Source organism: Phyllobates terribilis, unplaced genomic scaffold, assembly GCF_046119375.1.
Source record: "Phyllobates terribilis strain yellow unplaced genomic scaffold, ASM4611937v1 Scaffold_7__3_contigs__length_470593459, whole genome shotgun sequence".
NCBI lineage: Eukaryota > Metazoa > Chordata > Amphibia > Anura > Dendrobatidae > Phyllobates > Phyllobates terribilis.
The window spans coordinates 317,976,933-317,997,889 of record NW_027362767.1 but is presented as its reverse complement, the minus strand read 5'-3'; the positions used below and the strand labels follow the sequence as shown (position 1 = coordinate 317,997,889).

The following is a 20,957-nucleotide window of genomic DNA, read 5'->3' as shown; positions in this document are numbered from 1 at the left end:
AGGGGACCTGATCCTGCGATCAGACCTGCTAAAGTCCTAAGCTAGTCTGTACGGAGACCTATAGATGTGGGGAAGGAATCCCTACAAGTACTAAGGACTGGGAGGAAAATGGGACACCTCCTAACAGAAATAGTAGCAGACAGACGAACAAACAAAATATATAGAACATAGAGGTCCGTAGACCAAGCAAACTAACAGAGTTAGATACAGAGCACAGGCTAGCTAGAAAGTAGATATACAATGAAGTCCAGCAAAGCCAGAAGGGCGGAGCAGGACTAAATAGGCCAAACAAGGTCATGTGACCAACAATAGAAAAAACCTAAGAGCAAGGTTCTAACACTAGTATCTTCAGATAATGTTTTCTGGAATAGAAATGCTCATGGCTGGGCAGTAATAAAGTTGAGGGGTCCTAAGTCTCTTTATATTTTAATAATAATAATAATATATATAGATAATTATATAGCGCCAACATATTCCACAGCACTTTACAATTTTAGATGCTATTAAGGCACTTTAATAGCCAAGCTCTGTTAGTTCTTATTGTGCATATATTAATAAACCCAACTTTGGACACTATTGAAAAAGAACAAGAAGAAGTGATTGGAGCTTCGTCGGCAGTATAACATTCCTATTATTACAAATCCTGCATATTCCAGTGTCAATGAGGTCAACACAAGGCTACCGCTACATTAGGAAAGCTTCACTTATCAATTGTAAGATATACAGGTATAAAATATATGAAATATCTCTACACACCATTTTGTAAATTGTTGAATGGGGTTTTCTATAACCAAAAGGTCTGAATAGAGTTTCACTAATCACGGGGATGTCACCTGTTCAGTGATTTGTAGGCAGTATGCTAACGAAGAATAATCAGGATCGGGTATAGAGTGCTAATTAGGAGAAGATATGGCACCATAATTCTTTGCACACATACTGAAGGGAAACATGAGACTGATGTAAACAGGTGAGACATAGCATCTACAGGTTGGAGGGGGAGTGCGTAGCCGGCATCTACCTACAGTAATAGAATCTTAGTAAAGATATTATTGTTGTGTGTTATGCTTATCATGTGATACTGATGTTGTCAATAATAATATTTATTCATAATGTTGGCCATAATAACAATATTTCTTAAATAGATTTTTGGTATGTGTGCTTTCTGTTATGAATAGATCACACACCCATTACAATCAATGTACCTTTTCACATCTTTTTTTTTGTGAACCGACTGTCCGCAAAAAAAAAAAAAAGAAAAGAAAAAAAATGGAGACATGTCCTACTTTGATCCATGTTGTAGATCAAACTGGCCAATGCAAGTAAAGGTCTCTATGGGTAAGAAATGTTATTTTTTTCATATGTGAAAAACTGATGCAGCAAGGAGTGCAAAAATTGAAATGGAAAAGCATTTTTTGTATCCCAATTTTTCCATTTTCTAGTATATTGAATGGTATAATGGTGTCACTCAAAACTACATTTTGTCTTGCAAAAAGGCAAGCCTGGCTATGTCAATAGAAAAATAATAAAGTTATTGTTCTTGGAAAAAGGTGCAAAAATGGAAAATCGCCTGGTGGGGAAGGGGTTAAAGAAAAGCATCATTACTGGTGCTGATAACTCCACCACACCTCTACCCACCTGAAAAAAGTGGATTGGTTGTATGTTGAAAGTCAGACAATCATGCTACTTCTGCAGCGTTCAGCCCAGATCACTTCTACATGCAGTGGTTAATGTATTCCCATCAAAATTGTGCAGCCTTTGACCATTGCATGCGGGCATGGCTTAGGCCCCATGTTACTGCCGCATAGTAGGAAGCCATCTCTTTTTCATGACTCCTGAGTGAATTCTCCACAACCCAAAATATCACCAACTTTTAAATAGAAAATGCAGCCAACATATATTGTGCCTTCTGTCTTCAGGTTGGCCCAAAGTAGCCTTATGGGCTGCCTCAACAGTACATGTGCTTAAGTTTTAACACGAGTGTTTTTGTCTTTGCTTTGAACCACTCCCAACCCACTATCTCTGATATACCTTTTGGTCCAGAAGATCCATCAAAACCAGCTCTTCCTGGAGCCCCTGGCATGCCTGGGAAACCAGAATCTCCTTTTGGTCCTTGAAATCCTTTTAATCCTGGAGAACCTGGTTGCCCTTGAGGTCCAGGTAATCCAAATCCAGGTTCACCCTTTAATTTAAAACAAAATATAATTACCATGCAAAGTTTAAGGAAACTGAATTTTGAAAACTGAAGGTGTAAATTAGAGTCTGATGTTTTGTTGGGATCTATTAAAGTCTGACGTTCACAACACGTTTGTGAAAGCGTATTACGGTATGAACAAAAGACATTTCTGAGGACCTCAGAAGAAGAGTTGTTGATGCTCATGAGGATCGAAAGGGATACAAAACTATCTCGGAAGAGTTTGGACTCCACCAATCCAGTCAGACAGATTGTACTTCAAGACCATTATTACCCTCCGCAGATTTGGTCAACTATCAAAGATCACCTCTCGGAGGTGTGTAATAGTCTGCAAGGTCGAAAACAACCCAAGGTAACTTCTGAGCAGCTAAAGGCCTATCTCACATTAGGTAATGTTCATGAGTCCACCATCAGGAGGACGCTGAACAACAATGGTGTGCATGGCCACAGCTTTCTAAAATGAACATCTGAAGTTTTCTAAAGATCACTTGGGCATGCTAGAAGGCTAATGGAACAATGTTTTCGGACTATTGAGACCAAAATGGAGCATTTGGTTGAAATGAAAAACATTATGTTTGAAGAAAGAAAAACACTGCATTACAGCATTTATACCTCATACTATCTGTGAAACATGGAGGTAGTAGTACCATAGTTTAGACCTGTTTTTCTGCATCTAGGACAGGACAGCTTGCAATTATTAATAGAACAATAAATTCATAATTTTATCAGCAAATTCTAAAGGAAAATGTGAGAACACCTGTCCATGAGCTGAATCTTAAGAGCACGTGGGTCATGCTGCAAAACAATAACTCAGAGCACAAAGTTGTTCCACAACAGAATGGTTACAGAAGAATAAAGGTTTGGAATAGCCTAGCCCCAAAGTCCTGACCTTAATCCTATAATCCTATTAAAATGTTCTGGAAGGATCTGATCGAGCAGTTCATGGTAGGAAACTCACCAACATAAGAATTGAAGCTGTTTTGTAGGGAGGAATGGGCTAAAATTCCTTCAAACTGATGTAAAAGACTAATCAACAATTACCGGAAACGCATAGATGCAGGTATTGCTGCACAAGGGATCACACCAGATACTGAAAGCAAAGGTTCCCATCATTTTGCCACTCACAGACATGTGCTAGTGGATTATTTTTCTCATTTAAAAATTACAGGCTAATATTTTTGACTAATTTGTCTGATTTGGTTCTCTTAATCTACTTTTAGGACTTGTGTGAAAATATGATGCCGTATTAATTCAAATGTATGTAGCAATATGGAAAACTCAAAGGGTTCACAAACTTTCAAGCACCACTATATGTTTTACCTTTGGTCCTGGGAAACCTGGTTGTCCAGGCGTTCCATCTAATCCCGGCTTTCCAGATATACCTGGTGGTCCTGGTGGTCCAGGTGGGCCTGAGAATCCTGATAACAAAAAAATACAATGTTCACTATTTATTTTTCCAAAATGACACTGAATTTATAGTCATGAAATAAAAGGAAAGAAAGTACAATATTATTACAATATCCAATTTGTTTTCTACATTTACTTAATATCAGGTAGATCAAAGCTGGTGACATATCTATACCGCTATCATATGCAAGCCATTCTTATACATAAAAATTCTTTAAACATGTACCTTTTTGACCAGCTGGTCCTGGAAGTCCAATTCCTGGAATGCCAGGATCTCCTTTCATTCCTGTAAGGCCGGGAAGTCCAGGCTGTCCGGGCTGACCGGGTTCACCTAAAAAGAATGATAATATGTAAGGCAATGAAAGCAAACAATCAGTATAAGGTTCAGTTATAATTATTAATACATAGAGTAAGCAGCCTAAAATATGTTCCATACTTAGCTGGCACCTGTTCACACTAGCTAGGAGGTGCTGGTCGGTTTTCCTATTTGTAGCAAACTCCTGTGACATGTGCACTCCTATTCCCATCAGCCATAGGTGGTTTTAATTAGCTGGTTCCTTACCTGCCCTATAAATTGTGGGCTTTTTCAGTCCAAGAGAGGGTTTTCATCAAGACAGGAATTTTTATTAGGACAGGGACCCAACAACAATGTACGCTTTGACGGTAGCTGTTGGGCTCATATACATCGGCCAATTTATGCGCTAAGTACCTTCCTTCTACTGTAAAAAAATTTCTAGAGCAATATTGCGGTTCCATTTTTCCAAAATTCCACATGTACATAATGTAACACTAATCTATTTTCATGGCAGTAATGCAGTTCCAATTGTCTACATTTACCATTCTAGCAACCTAGTGTGCAGCTATATATTTTTTATAACTGTTTTCTTAGCTGGCACCTGTTCACTCTAGCTAGGAGGTGCTGGTCAGTTTTTCTATTTGTATGCTCCATACTCAGAATGCCCAAATCGAATTGTTGACAGCATGCACAACTTTATTTGCTTCAGCAGCTCTAGATAAAGAAGTTTCCCATTAATACCGACTACCATATAACATGCATTGCTAAATTAGAGGATAAGCATTTGACTTACTAACTCACTGAGCAACACTCCAGACTCACCTGGTGACCCTGGTGGGCCAGAACTACCTGGGGGACCCTGAAGACCTTTAGCACCTTTTTCTGTTACTGTCTGGCCAGGGGGTCCTTTAACACCTATGAAATGAATATATAAAAAAAGAATGATTGATTGCATTAATAATCTATGCAACAAATGAATTTAGGAATGAGCTCTCTCTCAAATAAATAAAACAAAATAAATTATAGTTACATTACAATACTTAACATTCCATATTTCCCATAAACTTTTATGGCATTAATATATTCTGCAGTCCTATAGCTAAATTGTAAACTCCCTGTCCGCAATCAGGTTCTCCATCCAAAATGCTCTATCTAAAACACACTATGGCCAAATTCATAGCAAGCCAGTAAATTTATCAGTCAATTTTTGGAATATAAGATAAAAGTGGAAAATATCAGGTGGAAACCAACAAAAGGCAAGAATATACAAAGTCTATGCAGATGTCCTTGAAGCGTACCTGTCATTTCAGGTAACTTTCAGAATAGGCTTACATGTGTGTACATATGAAGAATAACGCTATTTCTGCAGACTCCGCTAATTTTCAATTCCCTCTAATCTGTTGGGTGTAGACTAGCTGCTATGATGTCTTCCATACACAGCACACGCAGAGAGATGGTTTCCTATTCTTTTTTCTCTTTAGCACACAATGAGATGCAGCATCAGCATCAATTACATGATACAGTAGTAGTGAGCTCTGTGGCTGTGAATCCAGCAATGGATTGAGCTAAAGCAGTTGCATGAAGCTAAAGCTCAGCTCAATTTGCCTGTACCTGACTGATGTCTCACTGTGCTGAGAGCACATCACTCCTCCTCCCACTCCCTTCTCCGTAGATAATAGTAGGAGCTGTAACCCGACTCCTCACTGTAACCTGACTCCTCACTGTGCTAGTAGTCTTCTATTTTGCCTTTACCAGGATGGATTTAAGCTGTATTATTTCAGAGTAAATGGTAATTTCAGGATGCAGGTGAGAGGGGAAGATGTGGATCTTAAGTGGAGAAAGAATCAATCTTCTCTTAAAAGGAATGTTACACTAGTGATTTCAGAGGATGAATCTAGAGTATAGTATACATGATATACAGTATGTATTAGATATATAAAATCAAGGAAAAATTCAACCAAAGCAATTATTGTTTTGCAATCAGAATCTATTGAAGAGATGCATCAGAGAAGGCATCTGGCAAATGAAACAGAATAATAGTATCTGTTTCCTTAATCGCACTTATTCAGCTCTGTGCAATTCTATATTTTGGGTTAAGTGTACATAACAGTTAAAGCTAATAATCTGATAATGATTCTAGCTTATATTGCAGAGTGTCTTGTATTGTCTCTTTCTTTCTAGAACAATTATGCAGAGATTTCCATGTTATAAAAGCTGTAAGTGAGAGTGCAGCAGATGGCAGTCATAATCAATATCAAAGCACTAAAAGAAGACAAGGAAAATGCCAATTATCTGTACACTGTGCACTGGCAACAGCAACAGTTAGTTACAATATTTAGGCATAAGGAAACATAAAAGAATTGATGGTCACATGTAGAAAATATCCTTCAGGGATAAAACTAAACATCAATATAACATGGTACATATTGCAAGCCTATGTCAAAATTCTTATAATATAATAATAATGTTGTCATACTTCACTCATTATGTTTGGCCAGCTTAGAGAATCATGCACAAGGTTGTTTAATGTACAGTCACGGCCAAAAATTTTGAGACTGGTACAAATACTGGTTTTCACAAAGTTTGCTGCTTCATTGTTTTTAGATCATCTAGTTGGGTGTTTTTATGGCTACTGAGTACATTTATAACCATTTCTGAAGTTTTTAAACTTTTATTGACAAATACATTAATTTTATACAAAAACTCAATATTTACAGTGTTGACCCTTATTTTTCAAGACTTCTGTCCTTCGCCCTGACAACTGGGTATCAGCTTCTGGGCCAAATCCTGACTGATGACAACCCATTCTTGTCTAATCAGTGATTTGGGCTTATAATAATTTCTGTGGTTTTGTTTGTCCACACACTTTTTAAGGATTGACCACAGGTTATCAGTGGGATTGAGATCTGGGAAGTTTCCTGGCTATGGATACAAAAATTCAATGTTTTGCTCACTGAGCCACTTAGTTATGACTTCTGCCTTGTGACAAGGTCTCCATTATGCAGGAAAAAACATTCATAACCAAATTTCTCCTGGATGTTTGGGAGAAGTTGCTCATGGAGGATGTTTAGATCCCATTCTTTATTCATGGCCTTGTTCTTAGGCAAAATTGTGAGCCCCCTCCATGGATAACAAGCCCCCACACATGAATGATCTCAGGATGCTTTACTTTTGGCATGACACTGGACTCATGGAAGCCCTCACCTTTTCTTTTCCAGACAATAATTCTTCAAGATGTCCCAAACAGTCTGAAGGGGACTTCATCAGAGAAAAAAAACTTTACCTCAGTCCTCTCAAGTACTTCCTGCAAAAGTTAATTTCCCTGATGAAGTCCCCTTCAGACAGTTTGATCCATCTGGAAGAATGATTGTCTGGAGAAGAAAAGGTGAGTGCTACTGAGTCCTGTGTAATGCCAACAATGAGCATCCTGAGGCCAATCATAGACCAACCACTGTAATTGCCGCTGTCACAGATTGACAGCATAATTTAAGGGGTTAACAGAAGCAATCGGAGATTAGCTCCAATTGGTCCTGTTACAGCCAGATGCTATATGTGTAACACAGCCAACAGTTGCCTGGTAAGGTGTGGGCTCAGCTCCTGAGCCCGCTCCATACACCTACACCCAAATCGCATTACATGTACAGTGGATGTCGGGAAGGAGTAAAACACAGTCTTCCTAATAAAGGTTTGTTGCCAAAATATTAAGTTCATGAATGCTGTGGGGTAAGAAAGTTGTTCTCGTTTTTTTCCAGCAGTCCCAAAAGAAAGGACACCTTTGCTCCATTCAAGACAGGGTTTTACAGACCTCGGCACCTGGGTTCCAGAACCCTGATCTCAGGATGTCGGGGGTCCTAGCAGTCAGAGTCCCCCAGTGATCATACAGATAGGTGATAATTTACCATTGTGGGAACAACAATTAAACCATTAACGCTATTCTGTAATACTGAATATACCTTATTTTTTTTTGGGGGGGGGGGGGGGGGAAATCACATGCTTAGTTACCTGGAACTCCAGTTGCTCCCGGTCGACCAGAAACTCCTTGAACTCCTTTCTCACCAGCAGGACCAGGTGGACCAAAGCCAGGAGGACCCAAGGGACCTCTGTCACCTGGAAGTCCAGGGAGGCCAGGTTCACCTGGTTGGCCACGTTCTCCTTTGAAAGCAAGGCCACCCTGCAAAATAATAAGAATCATAATATCCCTTCTTATCAACACCTAAAATTTACAATGAAAAAATAGACCTCTAAATAGATTATATGCTCAAAAAAGAGGACAGTGTGTGTAATATATGAAATAACTGAAAATCTGTTGCAGGAAATCCGTTCTGGATAACGATTCCAGTATAGTAAATTCTTCTGTAAACATAACAATTCATCGTCATCTCCGCATTATGCCTTTCCTGTTATTCCTCCTCGAAATGTATAAATAAACTAACAAATTGGCATTACTATTGTCTATAGTGTGTTTCCCCAAGTCAGCACTCATTGGGCTGTGTTAGAGTGTATAAGGACTTTCCCCATTAACAAAAAGAATAAGAACTGTATGAGGCCATAAAGAAAATGGTAAGGCCATGTAAAAATAACACACATACTGGATCTCCTTTAGGCCCAGGAAGTCCAGGAATTCCATCTCTTCCAGGGCGACCATCAAAACCAGGACTTCCTGCTGGTCCTGGAAATCCAGTGTCTCCTTTATCTCCTTTTAGTCCAGTTACTGCAATCACATCACCAGGATCACCTTTAGGGCCAGGGCGGCCAGGGCTACCAGGAGAACCAGAGAATCCCTGTGTGGCACAGTTATTACATACTTATAACACTCATTGTTAAAATTTCTCTTACGTGATTTCCACACATTTCTTGGATAAATAGCACTGCAGTTGAAACCGAATTGAAATGTATTAAAAAAAAAAGGGAAATATTATGGAAGAACTTAAACTTCAGTTTCTTACTAAATCCAATATTAGCAATAGCTCAAGAAACTACAGTGGCACTTTTCCAAACGAAAATATATACTGGTCAACATAGGTATGAAAATGTTCACAAATAGCATTATACTTATAGAACTATGAGCACTAGCAAGACAGCATTTAGACAAAAGCCCTGCCTATGAGATACTATTAGTTTACTAGATAGTTTTAATTAGTTTCTGGTCATTGTAAAGAAACAATAACATTCCTCCTAAGAATTGATGATAAGCTTCGTGTATATTTGTTTTAGAGCAATAGACAAAAACAGAGCATTATAAACACTTACTGATTGGCCAGGAGAACCCGACAAACCAGGAAGACCAGGATCACCTTTAGGTCCAGGATAACCAGGAACCCCTATGAAAATAAGAAATAAGTGTGCACTTTGTAAATGTTAAAGTTTGCAAATGTTCTCGCTGTGATGAGCCCAAATGCTTGATTATAACGTAGCTGAAGTGGTAAGGAAGAAAGAACAAGGTACACAGACATAGGACCATAAGATCAGAAGATCTTCTGTGCTGCAAAGACCAACCTTGTGTTTAGCCTTGAAGTACTGCCCTAATTTATAATGTTTTATTTCCTAAATGTAGTTCCTAATTATTTACGTAGGACCTGTGACTTGCTCCAAAATATTGAGATGAATACCTTATAAAACTCCCTGAGCACCCCTGATTCAGCCGCTTTTTTCCATTTTCTACTGTGTCAACCCATTACAGAAATATTCACATTTGTCTCATTTGGAGTGAAATATGAGAAATCTCTGCTTGTAGACCAACCTTATGGTCTACAGTTTTCTCTGGGGTGTGCGCTTTCAATCCTCTCTCCCAGAAGCTAGCAATTACAGTTCTGCAGCTGATCTAGCAGACTCATACGCTGCTTAGCTATAATTTTCAGCAACTGTGAGAGAGAAGAATCTGCGAAATCTCTTGCTTGTAGACCAGTTGGGTGATTCTTCATACAGTGAAAAGCAACAAATGTGAATATCTCTGCAAAGGAGTGACACATCACAAAATTAAAAAAGTGGCCAAATCAGGGTAGCTCAGGAATTTTTACAAGGTATTTAACTGCATTTTTTGAGAAAGTGACAGATTTTCTTTAAAACACTGGTAACAAGAAATGTTCAATCAATATTATATCTGTATCTACTGTAAGGTAGGTAACGGACACATAGTTGATGGGAGGTATGTATCACAGAGATGGCTGTCCCCTGTGATGTAATCCAGAATGTGGCTATAGTGCATGTAAGCACTAAGAAGACTGTTTGGTGCACCTGGGACCGGGTTACGAGTAGTTGGAGAGATGGACGGGTCTAGCTACCCACATACCTCATCTCTGGGTGTTGTTAACCTATAAATGGAGGCCGTTGTTTGGCACATGGTCTGTGTTTGGAGGGAGAAGGCTTCCTATGTGTTGCTGTCCCCAGATTAAGCCAGTGAACTAGATGCTATCCAGCCTGTGTGCCCACAGGACTGGCTAATCAGAGACTTTACCTAAAGGACTGCTTACTTTGTTTTTGCCTAAACTAAAGGCTGTTTGTTTTCCTTTTGTTTTGAGCGGTTTATGAAGCAATAAACTGACATGGACACTTAAACGAAAATGCTTCCTGTTTGCCTCCCGACACACTTAAGTGAGTAGAAACCCCACACTACCTACAAACAATTATATCTGTCCAACAGTATTACAAGTATAAAAATCCTTTTTACTTACCTGGATTCCCAGGAGGACCAGGTTGGCCAGGTTCTCCTTTCTGGCCTTGAATGTCATTTCCTATGCAGTTGAAACATGTATCTCCAACGTCACCTGCAGACATATAGTATATCATAATTTATTAAGTGCATAGGCACAAATAAATGTAAAATGAAGACCATAAATATGTTCAGCAGACATCAATATCACAGTGATGGTACATCTTTGTCACGCTGTTATGTATCATATCCAATGCTTCTCAGCAATCCTACAACAGAATAGTATTAATGAGGCTTTTGGAAAAGGTCTACATAGTAATAACTCTAGACAAGGTGATATATATTCCATATGAAGTAATTTATATTGGAATGTTTGCTAGACAACAAGACAAGTGACAAACCTGAATACTAAAAACATTACCTTTTTGTCCTCTTTCTCCAGAAAGACCTGGATCGCCTTGGAGGCCTGGAAGGCCTGGTGTTCCTGGCATACATAATTCTCCAACTAAATATAAAAAAAAAAGAAAATTATTTTTTATTGCATTCACGACAAATAACAGGTTATTATTGGTCTCCAGCAGCATGGTTGAGACACTGGCTATCTGTGCTCTCTCGCATGCTACATGCATAGGCAGCTGTGTCTCTGCAGCATCAGAGGAGCACAGGGGCACTAAGGCGGGCTGAATACAGCAAAAGAACCAGATTTAGAGCAGCACTCGCAATCGCTAAAGGAAAGAGCTTGTAAGCGCTGAGCTCCTTGCCTAGGATACCAGCCATAGGCTGCCATGAACAGCGAGCAGTAATTGATAGCATGAAAAATCCCTCCAGATAGGTTTTTTAAATAGAGATAAATTGTAAAATTGTTTGTTTTTACAAATAGTTTAGAATTTTACTCTACAATTGTACCCATTTACCAAGATCAAAATAACCCCTCCAACATCCGGTATTTCTGTTTACATTGAACTTAAGCAATAGACCAATTGAACAGTGAGAAGTTGTAAGAACCAGGGCTGTGGAGTCGGTAAGCCAAACCTCCGACTCCAACTCCGACTCCTCAATTTCCAAGACACGGACTCCAATTCCAACTCCACGACTCCGACTCCCTCATACACGGCTCATGTTAAGTGATAAATTTACTGTAGCACAGATTCATCTCCGCTAAAAGTTTAGACCCTTAGATCAGGAATAGGACAGACATTTATAGGACATTTCATAACTTTCCCAAATTCTTATGAACAAAAATATTCTCCACAAACTGCATTGAACTAATGTACCCAATTTATTATATATTTTAGGAGTCGGAGTTGGTCCATTTTATACCGACTACACCAAAATGGACATCGACTCCGACTCCACGACTCCAACTCCACAACCCTGGTAAGAACGCTGTTCTTGAAATTGAAAGTGTTGACAGAAATTGTGCAATTGTTTAAATTAAGATTTTATGTTAAAGGGGTTATCCTGGAATTTTGTTGTTTTTCTTCCCTATGGGGATAAGAACTTGCCGTCAAGGAGTTGCTATGCTAACTACCTGCCTTTTCTGCCGTACGATGTTCTGCCGGTGATGCTCCCGTTTACTTTGACATCACGAAGATAGAGCAGAGTGAAAGAAAAGAAGCTGCTCTGTCGACAGGGTGTCACTGCCGACATCAGGCTGATTGACAGTCGGATCCCTGGTGCATTAGGTTGAGCATGCTGTCAATCAATATGACGTCAGCAGAGCAGACCGGAAGAGAAGGAGCTGCTCTATCGATATGAGGTTAAAGGAAGCAAGAGAATTGCCATCTGAGATTGTCAAGGGAGCAGAACAGGTAGGTAGTTATCAAGTACCAGCCAGTAAATTCTTATCCCCATAGGGGTACAAAACCAAAGCGTCCCGTGTAACCCCTTTAAACATGCATTTGAGGAATTTTTGGTGAAGTCTTTTTTATTATTATTTTAAGACACAAGCTGTGTTTAAAAAAATCCTCAAATCTTGCAGTTTTCACTTTCGCTACTGAGCCTCACAATCGTCAGTAATGTAGAGATCAGTTTCCAGCAATAATGTTATTCATCATAGTCATCACATGCAGAATTATAAAGCATCTAATCGACTAAGATTCATTACTGACAATAGGTGATGCTCAAAGCTCACCTCCTTCCCCTTCCAGCCCTGTAACCTCTGCTAGAACACTATTCAGCAAAAGTCAATGAGCCAAATTTTTTAAGAAAAGCAGATGAAATGAAAAAGAATGCATCCAGTGTCTATTATTAATCAGTAAAAATAATATAGATGAAACACTCCCTATAAGAAGCAGTCAAAATACTTACTACCACCTCCCGAAGATCCAGGCGGTCCTGGAGGTCCAGGACGGCCATCTGCACCAGGAGTGCCTGGTATTGATATTCCTGGAGGGCCTTGATCTCCTTTTTGTCCTCTTTCTCCTGGAAAGCCAGGGTCTCCTGGGGGACCAGTGGCAGAAGTACCTAAATAGAACACAAGAAACAAGTTATTTTGATATTCGGTAGTACTGATTTTAAAGGGTTTATCCAAGATAATGAAAAATCAGTCCACCGGGAACATTTACATCTAAATAATGAAATAATATTTACTAATCCTTTTACTCCTCACCGTTCCAGCTTGGAGAACAATTATTTAATGCAATACTTTGAGAACCTCAATGTGATTCTTGTTGGATTACATTGAGAAAGCGACATCAAATTCACAAAGTGATAAGTGATCCGATTAGTCACATAGCCAATCACATGATGAAGAAGAGGAATGGACCTAATTTAATTAGTAATTAGATATAGGCAATTGCAAAAGGGTTCACTTATCTTTCTTGTAACTGTATGTATTGTATATGTTTCACTAAAATAATTACAACGTGGTAAAAAAATCTGAAAAATATATTGATTCATAGATGATCGTAAATACGTCTTGTTTAAATCAAGTTTATGTTAAACATATTTTGGGGAATTTTGGATCATAATTTTTAATTCTATATATCTCTATCTATATGAAAAATAAATTTTTTGCACTTTTTCTTCTGGACACCGAGCCTAACATGATATTGATTTCTGTTCAATAGAGATAATAGTAATAAGATAACTGCTTAGAAGTTATCAAATGCACAAATTTAATTAACGCTAATACCAATATATGTATACACTACTGTGCAAAAGAAGAGACAGAAGGATTTGCTCAAGCCTATATACACAGATCTGTGGTTAGTTCTATAGGATGTTTGGAACAACCTTCCTGCCGAGTTTCTTCAAAAATTGTAAGTAAGTGTACCTAGAAGAATTGATGCTGCTTTGAAGGCAAAAGTTGGTAACACCAAATATTGATTTGATTTACATTTGTCTTTTGTTCAATCAATTTGCAGTCTGTTAATTAATAAATGGAAATATTAGCACTATTTTTTTAACCCTTTCACAGTCATGCCTGTTTTTACCTTTTTGAACAAGCCAAATGTTATAATTCTATCTAGCCTCACATTGGCATGCCAGGCTAGGCATGTCACTCTCCACAACGAGAAATGTTGTTCCTTAGATCCCACTAAGAAGCCTCATATACAAATCAGATTGCATACTTTGCACTGATGAGGGGCAATAACTAAAACACTGTGTCTGAAAATTGTGATTCTGGTTTGGCTTTTTTATGGGTGCCATAGAAACGTTCTGGTAATGCGAAACGGCCGTCATCCACTCTTCCTTCAGCCTCCTCCTGCACACCACATGATTTGTAATAAAGGACTTTACTTTTAGGAAACGGTGAATGCCGCTTTCTTTTGTCTCTGGTTAGACATTACCTTGTCGTCTTTTATCGTTATCCCTATTTTACACTGACCAAGCTCACATTAGAGTGAAAGCTGCACAGCGCTTGGCTCTTTGCTGCCGTTAAGCTAATTTTTTATTGCATGATAAATAATGGATGCCATGTCGCGTTTGCAGTTCCCCTGATATGCATAAACAATGGAAACCCCCACAAATTACCCCATTTTGGAAACTACACCCCTCAAGGAATTTATCTAGATGTGTGGTGAGCACCTTGAACCCACAGGTGCTTGCCAGAATTTTAAAACGTTGAGCTGTGAAAATAAAAGAATACATTTTTCCCACAAAAATGTTGCTTTAGCCCCAAAATTTTCATTTTCACAAGGATACCAGGAGAAAATGGACCATACAATTTGTAGTGCAAATTCCCCTGTGTACACTGTTACCCCATATGTGGTGGAAAACAACTGTCTGGGCACACGGCAGGGCTCAGAAGGGAAGGAAGCACCACTTGAGTGCACAGTTAGCTGGAATATTTAGCGTTCGCCACGTTGCATTTGCAAAGTCCCTGATGTTCCTTAACAGTGGAACCCCCCCCACATGTGACATTATTTTGCAAATTGCATCCCTCAAGGAACTTATCTAGAGGTTTGGTGAGCATGCTGAAGCCACAGGTACTTCATAGAATTTTATAACGTTGAGCCTTGAAAATGAAAAATAATCACCAATTGAATTCTGGAGCACAATTTTGGCTGGAATAGATTGGGCATGCCATGTCACATTTGAAGAGCCCCTGACATGCAAAAACAGCAGAAACCCCCACAATTGACCCCATTTTGAAAACTACACCTCTCGAGGAATTCATCTAGGGATATAGTGAAAATTTTTAACCCTCAGGCGATTCACAGAATTGCATAACATTGGGCTGAGTAAATTGAAAACTACCATGTTATTTTTCACTGAAATGTTGCTTTGGCTCCAAGTTTTTAATTTTCAAAAGGGGCAATAGGAGAAAATAAATGGTACAATTTGTTACGCAATTTCTCGTGAGTACGCCAATATCGCATGTGTGGTTGAAAACGTCTTTTGAGGCACAGTGCAAAGCTCAGAAGGTAAGAAGAACCATATTGGAGTTCAGATTTTTCTGGAATGGTTTGAGGGTGCCATGTCACATTGGTAAAGTAGACCTTTAGGTGCCAGAACGCCTCCTTAAAGTGACCCCATTTTGCAAACTACACCCCCCAATGAATTCATCTAGGGATGCAGTGAGCATGTTAACACCGATGTGCTTCATATTGTGCGGTGAAGAAAGAATAATTACATTTTTACCACTAAAATGTTGTTTTAGCTCCAAGTTTTTAACTTTTATAAGGTCTAATAGGTAAAAATGGACTTCACAGTTTGTTGTGCAATTTCTCCTGATTGCGCAAATGCCCTACATGTAATTGGGAACTACTTTTCAGGCACAGTGCAAAGCTCAGAAGGGAAGGATCGCCATATTATAGTGCAGATTTTACTGTTAAGGTTTGTTGGTGCCATGACCCACTGGGAGAGCCCCTGAGGTGCCAGAACAGCAGAACCCCCCATAAGAGACCCCATTTTACAAACTACACCTCTCAATGAATTTATCTAGGGATGCAGTGATCATATTGACATCACAGGTGTTTCACAGAATTTTATACCATTGGGCAGGGAAGAAAAAATAATTACATTTTTATCACAAAAATTTTGTTTTAGCCCCAGATTTTACATTTCCACATGGGAAAATGGGGAAAAAATTGCACCAAAATTTGTCACAGAATTTCTAATGAACATTACAATACCCCATAGGTGGCTGCACAGTACTGCTTAGGCACACCGCGACACTCAGCAGGGGCGGAGCACTATTTGACTACTGGAGGACAAATTTTTGTAGAATACTTTGAGGACTCCATTTACAGAACCCCTAAGTGCCAAAACAGCAGAATCCCCCCTCAAGTGACCACATTTACATAATTTATGTTTTGCCGCTTTTACACAATAAAAACTATTTTATAGAAAAAAATAATTGTTTTTGCATCGCTGTATTCTGATATATATAGCTGACTAAGCTGTATGGCGGCTGTTTTTTTGAAGGACAAGATGATGTTTGACTTTTTGATCAGGTTTATTCCACTTTTTTTGGCATAATGAAAAACCATAGTTTTTTGCCACATTTTTTACAGTGTTCACTAAAGGGGTTAATTAATGTGACAGTTTTATAGATCAGATCGTTCTGGGCACAATACCAAATATGTGAATTTTTTTTGTTTATTCTTTGTTTTACATAAATCTATGTAATTTATTTGTATAATTTTTTTTTCATTTTTTTTAATTTATTTTGTGATTTTTGTTTTTTAACTATTTTTACTTTTTTTTTTTCTTTAACTTTTATACTTAGTCCCCTTATAGGACTTGTATTACTCTGATCATTGGTATATTGCATTGCAATGCACCTGTCAGTGTTACACTGACAGAACACCTTTTTAGACCATGCTCCTTGCATGGTCTAACAGACCAGCAGAGCTGTCAGACCCGGAGGTCGTCATGTGACCTCCAGTTGCCACGAGTACCATAAGCAGCCCACAATTATGTCACGGGGGTGCTGATCGCGTGGAAGAAGGAGCCCCCGCCATCTCCTAGTCTTCTAAATGTTGTGATCACTATTGATCACAGCATTTACAGGGTTATACAGCCGGGGACAGTGCGGCCACCGCTCCTGGCTGTGACAGAGGGTGCTCGACTATCACTTAAGCCGGGTTCCCAGCGGCGATCATGCGGGCACTGCTCCTGTGCCTCGAATGATCGCCATAACGTAACTACGTCATTGGTCGGGAACCTCTGAAGGAGTTAAAGCATTCTTACTTTGCAGCATTTTTAGAGCATTCGTACTTTGTTCATGCAATGGTTTTCCTTGTTTATATTGGAATTGCACATTGTAGTTTAAGAATGAAGGCAGCAAAACAAGGAATGAATACATAAGTAACCAAGGCATAAAGAAACACACGTTAAAAAACTGAATATGTGTTAGACTTCCTACATTAGAGTCCTAGACTAGATTCCTCAAAGTATCTCCCTTTTACTCTGACGATAGCTTGTCCCCCCCCCTCCTCCAGACATCTTCTTTGCAGAATGCTCTGGTAGCCATAATGGGTAAGTGTGCATTGAATTTGGAAAAATCACCAGCAGTGTCACCAGCAAAGCACCCCCATGCCAAAGACATGCTGGGTGATACCAAAAATCTAACATTTGAACTCATCAGACCACAGAACATATGTCCAGTGATCTAATATCCAAGTCTCTTCTTGCTTGTGGTCCTCAGTATTGGCTTCTTTGAAGCAACTCAACCATAAAGCCCTGCTTCTAGCAGTCTCCTCTGTACCGCTGATGTTAAGATGTGTCCGCTACTTGATGTATGTGAATCATTTATGAAGGCTGTTGTCTGAGATGCTTCTAATTCGTGAGTTTTGAGGCTGGACATTCTGATGAACTTATCCTCTACAGCAAAGGTAATTCTTGGTTTCAGGAAAAGGTAGGGATATCCAGACATTTTTTGGATAAAAACATAAAAAAAAATATTGGAAGAATTGAATAAAAACAGAACATTCCCAGTACTATAGAAAATAATATATATATTTAAGAGCTTTTTTAATTGCGAGGATTTGCTAGCTACTTTAATGTTATGAACCAAATGGGAAAACCCATATAATTATCCCTCTCTAAACAGGCTATAAAATTTAATTTTTAATCTTTATATTAAAATGGGAATGTAGAGGGTATTAAAATATTTATGATTCATGTTAGTGTCCCATCCTCTGATGGCGCTGCTTGTGTTGTGAAACATGTTGGGGGGATGTGCTGAGATTTATTTATCCCATTCAGCTCTAGTGATGACACCCCACGGTACCATCAGAACATCATAGACTAAAATCTATTTATTATTTTGGCTGATTAGGGATAATATTTTAATACCCTCTACATTCACATTTTAATATAAAGATTAAAAGTTAAATTTTATAGCCTATTTAGAGAGGGATAATTATATGGGTTTTCCCATTTGGTTAATTATTTGCATATACATTCCTCCAAGGCTATCCTTTTCCTCTTTGGTTGCGCTACTTTAATGTGGGTGAGCAGGATCACACTCTTTCATTAATTATTGGTTTCACTTTCCTGGGGTAGTCCTGATGAAAGCCAACTTCATTATAGTGAATGGAGGTTTTAATGACTGCACTTGAGGATACCTCCAGAGTTCTAGCAATTTTCCGCATTGACTGACCTTTATCTCATAAAGTAATTATTGTTTCTCTTTTCTTATTAAAGTGGGGTTTTGTCGCATTCTGCCTTAGAGCAGTGGTGGGATAGGACTCAATGCTGCATGGAACGGTATACTAACGCTGCCTCTATAAAACACACCTGATGGTCGGAAACACTTTCTGAAGGCCAGTGATTTCAAGATTGAACTTTGACGAGGCATACCTGTTCATTACAAGCAATTTAAGGAGACTGTGTGTAAACCTGGCATCAGAGTATCATGGGTTACTTTGAGGAATCTAAGACTTAACACTAGTGATGAGCGAACACTAAAATGCTCGGGTGCTCGAAGCTAGGGTCGAGCACATTGGAATACTCGGGTGCTCGACCCGAGCAACGAGCCCAATGTAAATCTATGGTAAACTCGAGTATTTTTCTGGTGGTCCCCCCCCGGCAGTCTGCAGAAGGTCAAAAATTGCCCAAATCGATGGGAACAGTGCTCAATTAAACATCAGGCAGGCAGAATATATAGGCAGACAGGCAGGCAGGGTATATAGGAGGGTGCATGAAAAACATAGCAGGGCACTTGGAAGACACTACTGCCCTCCGATTTTCATGCACCCTTCTCTTTAAAAAAGCCAGCCGGCAATTCAGCAGCGGCATACACCAGTACCCGACAATTTAGAACAGAAAGAATAGAGCATCACACATAGATTAGATAGATAGAAACATGTCAGTCACATATATAAGAAGTACAGTGACAGTGTTGGTTACTGTACTTGTCATTTAGTGTTAAAGGATTTATTAAAAAAAATAATAATAGTGTTTTCATGCACCGTCTCTTTAAAAAAGCCGGCCGGCAATTCAGCATCGGTACCCGACAATTTAGAACAGAAAGAATAGAGCATCACACATAGATTAGATAGATAGAAACATGTCAGTCACATATATAATAAGTACAGTGATAGTGTTGATTACTGTACTTGTAATTTAGTGTTAAAATAAAGGATTTATTAAAAAAAAAATTGGAATCGGGTTCCCCGTAATTTTAGTCTCTAGCGGAGGTTAAGCAGACGGCTGGGGCAGATGTTTGAAGCCTGGGAAGGGGGTAATACCCACGGAGCTTCCCAGGCTACTAATATCAGCCCCCAGCTGAATACCTAGCCTTTACTAGCTATTAAAATGGGGGACCCCAAAAAAAAAATGACGTGGGGTCCCCCCTATTTTAATAGCTAGCAAAGGCTAGGCAGACAGCTGGGGGCTGATATTAATAGCCCAGGAAGGTTGCCATGAATATTGGCCCCCTCGCAGGCTAGAAACACCAGCCGTCAGCCGCCCCAGAAATGGCGCATCCATAGGATGCGCCAATTCTGGCACTTAGCCTCGCTCTTCCCACTGCCCTGTAGCGGTGGCAGTGGGGTAATAGGGCTGGGGTTGATGTCAGCTTATAATGCCAGCTGACATCAAGCACAGGTTAGTAATGGAGAGGCGTCTATAAGACACCCCCATTACTAACCCCATAGTCAAAGTTAAAAAAAACACAAACACCCAAAATAAAGTCCTTTAATTGAAATAAACACACAATTCTTTAATGTTCTAAATTAAACCATACTTACCGTCACGCCCATTCCAGCTGAAGCCAATGTCTTCTGCAATAAAAGTAAAATAATAAACCAACCTCATCCTTACCTTTCCATTGTTCCCAGGACGGCTTCAGCTCTGCTACATTCACATGACAGACTGACATCAACCCCAGCCCTATTACCCCACTGCCACCGCTACAGGGCAGTGGGAAGAGCGAGGCTAAGTGCCAGAATTGGCGCATCCTATGGATGCGCCATTTCTGGGGTGGCTGACGGCTGGTGTTTCTAGCCTGGGAGGGGGCCAATATTCATGAGATACTCGGGCGACTACCGAGCAGTGGCGAGCATGCTTGCTCATCACTACTTAACACATATTCTCGTTTGTTTCACACGTGTTTTGCTACTCTTTGATTCCATTGAGCTCCTTTGTAGTTCTGTTGCTTTCAGTGTGTATCTACAATGTGCACATCAGAATAACAAGAAGGAGCACACTGCATGAGCAGTACTATATATATATATATATATATATATATATATATATATACATATATATACACACACACACACACACACACATATGTAACAGCATGCACCATTGACAATAGGTGATGGTCACAGCTCATTTCTCCCTACCATTACAATGACCTCTGCATGGGTGACAGAGTATGCTTAGAACATTTTTGCTAAAGAACAACAGGTAAAAGAAGAACTATAATGTCATCCAAGTATCCAAGTAGCATACTAGTTGGTTAACATGCAGCATGTCCAGATAAGATAACTGCTCTGTCTTTGCACTATACT

At 39.3% G+C, this 20,957-nt stretch overlaps 1 protein-coding gene across 1 annotated transcript in view; it reads right to left on the bottom strand.

Annotated features, from left to right (window-relative positions):
- COL4A5 (collagen type IV alpha 5 chain) overlaps positions 1–20,957 on the bottom strand; it is a 231,967-nt gene that overhangs the window by 85,895 nt on the left and 125,115 nt on the right. The window contains exons 20-29 of the mRNA XM_073641114.1: positions 12,853–13,008; positions 10,964–11,047; positions 10,565–10,657; positions 9,144–9,214; positions 8,483–8,674; positions 7,896–8,064; positions 4,716–4,808; positions 3,825–3,929; positions 3,512–3,609; positions 2,029–2,179 (exon numbers count right to left, since the gene is read on the bottom strand). Coding sequence (XP_073497215.1) covers positions 2,029–2,179; positions 3,512–3,609; positions 3,825–3,929; positions 4,716–4,808; positions 7,896–8,064; positions 8,483–8,674; positions 9,144–9,214; positions 10,565–10,657; positions 10,964–11,047; positions 12,853–13,008 — 1,212 coding nt within the window. The remainder of the gene's footprint in view (positions 1–2,028; positions 2,180–3,511; positions 3,610–3,824; positions 3,930–4,715; positions 4,809–7,895; positions 8,065–8,482; positions 8,675–9,143; positions 9,215–10,564; positions 10,658–10,963; positions 11,048–12,852; positions 13,009–20,957) is intronic.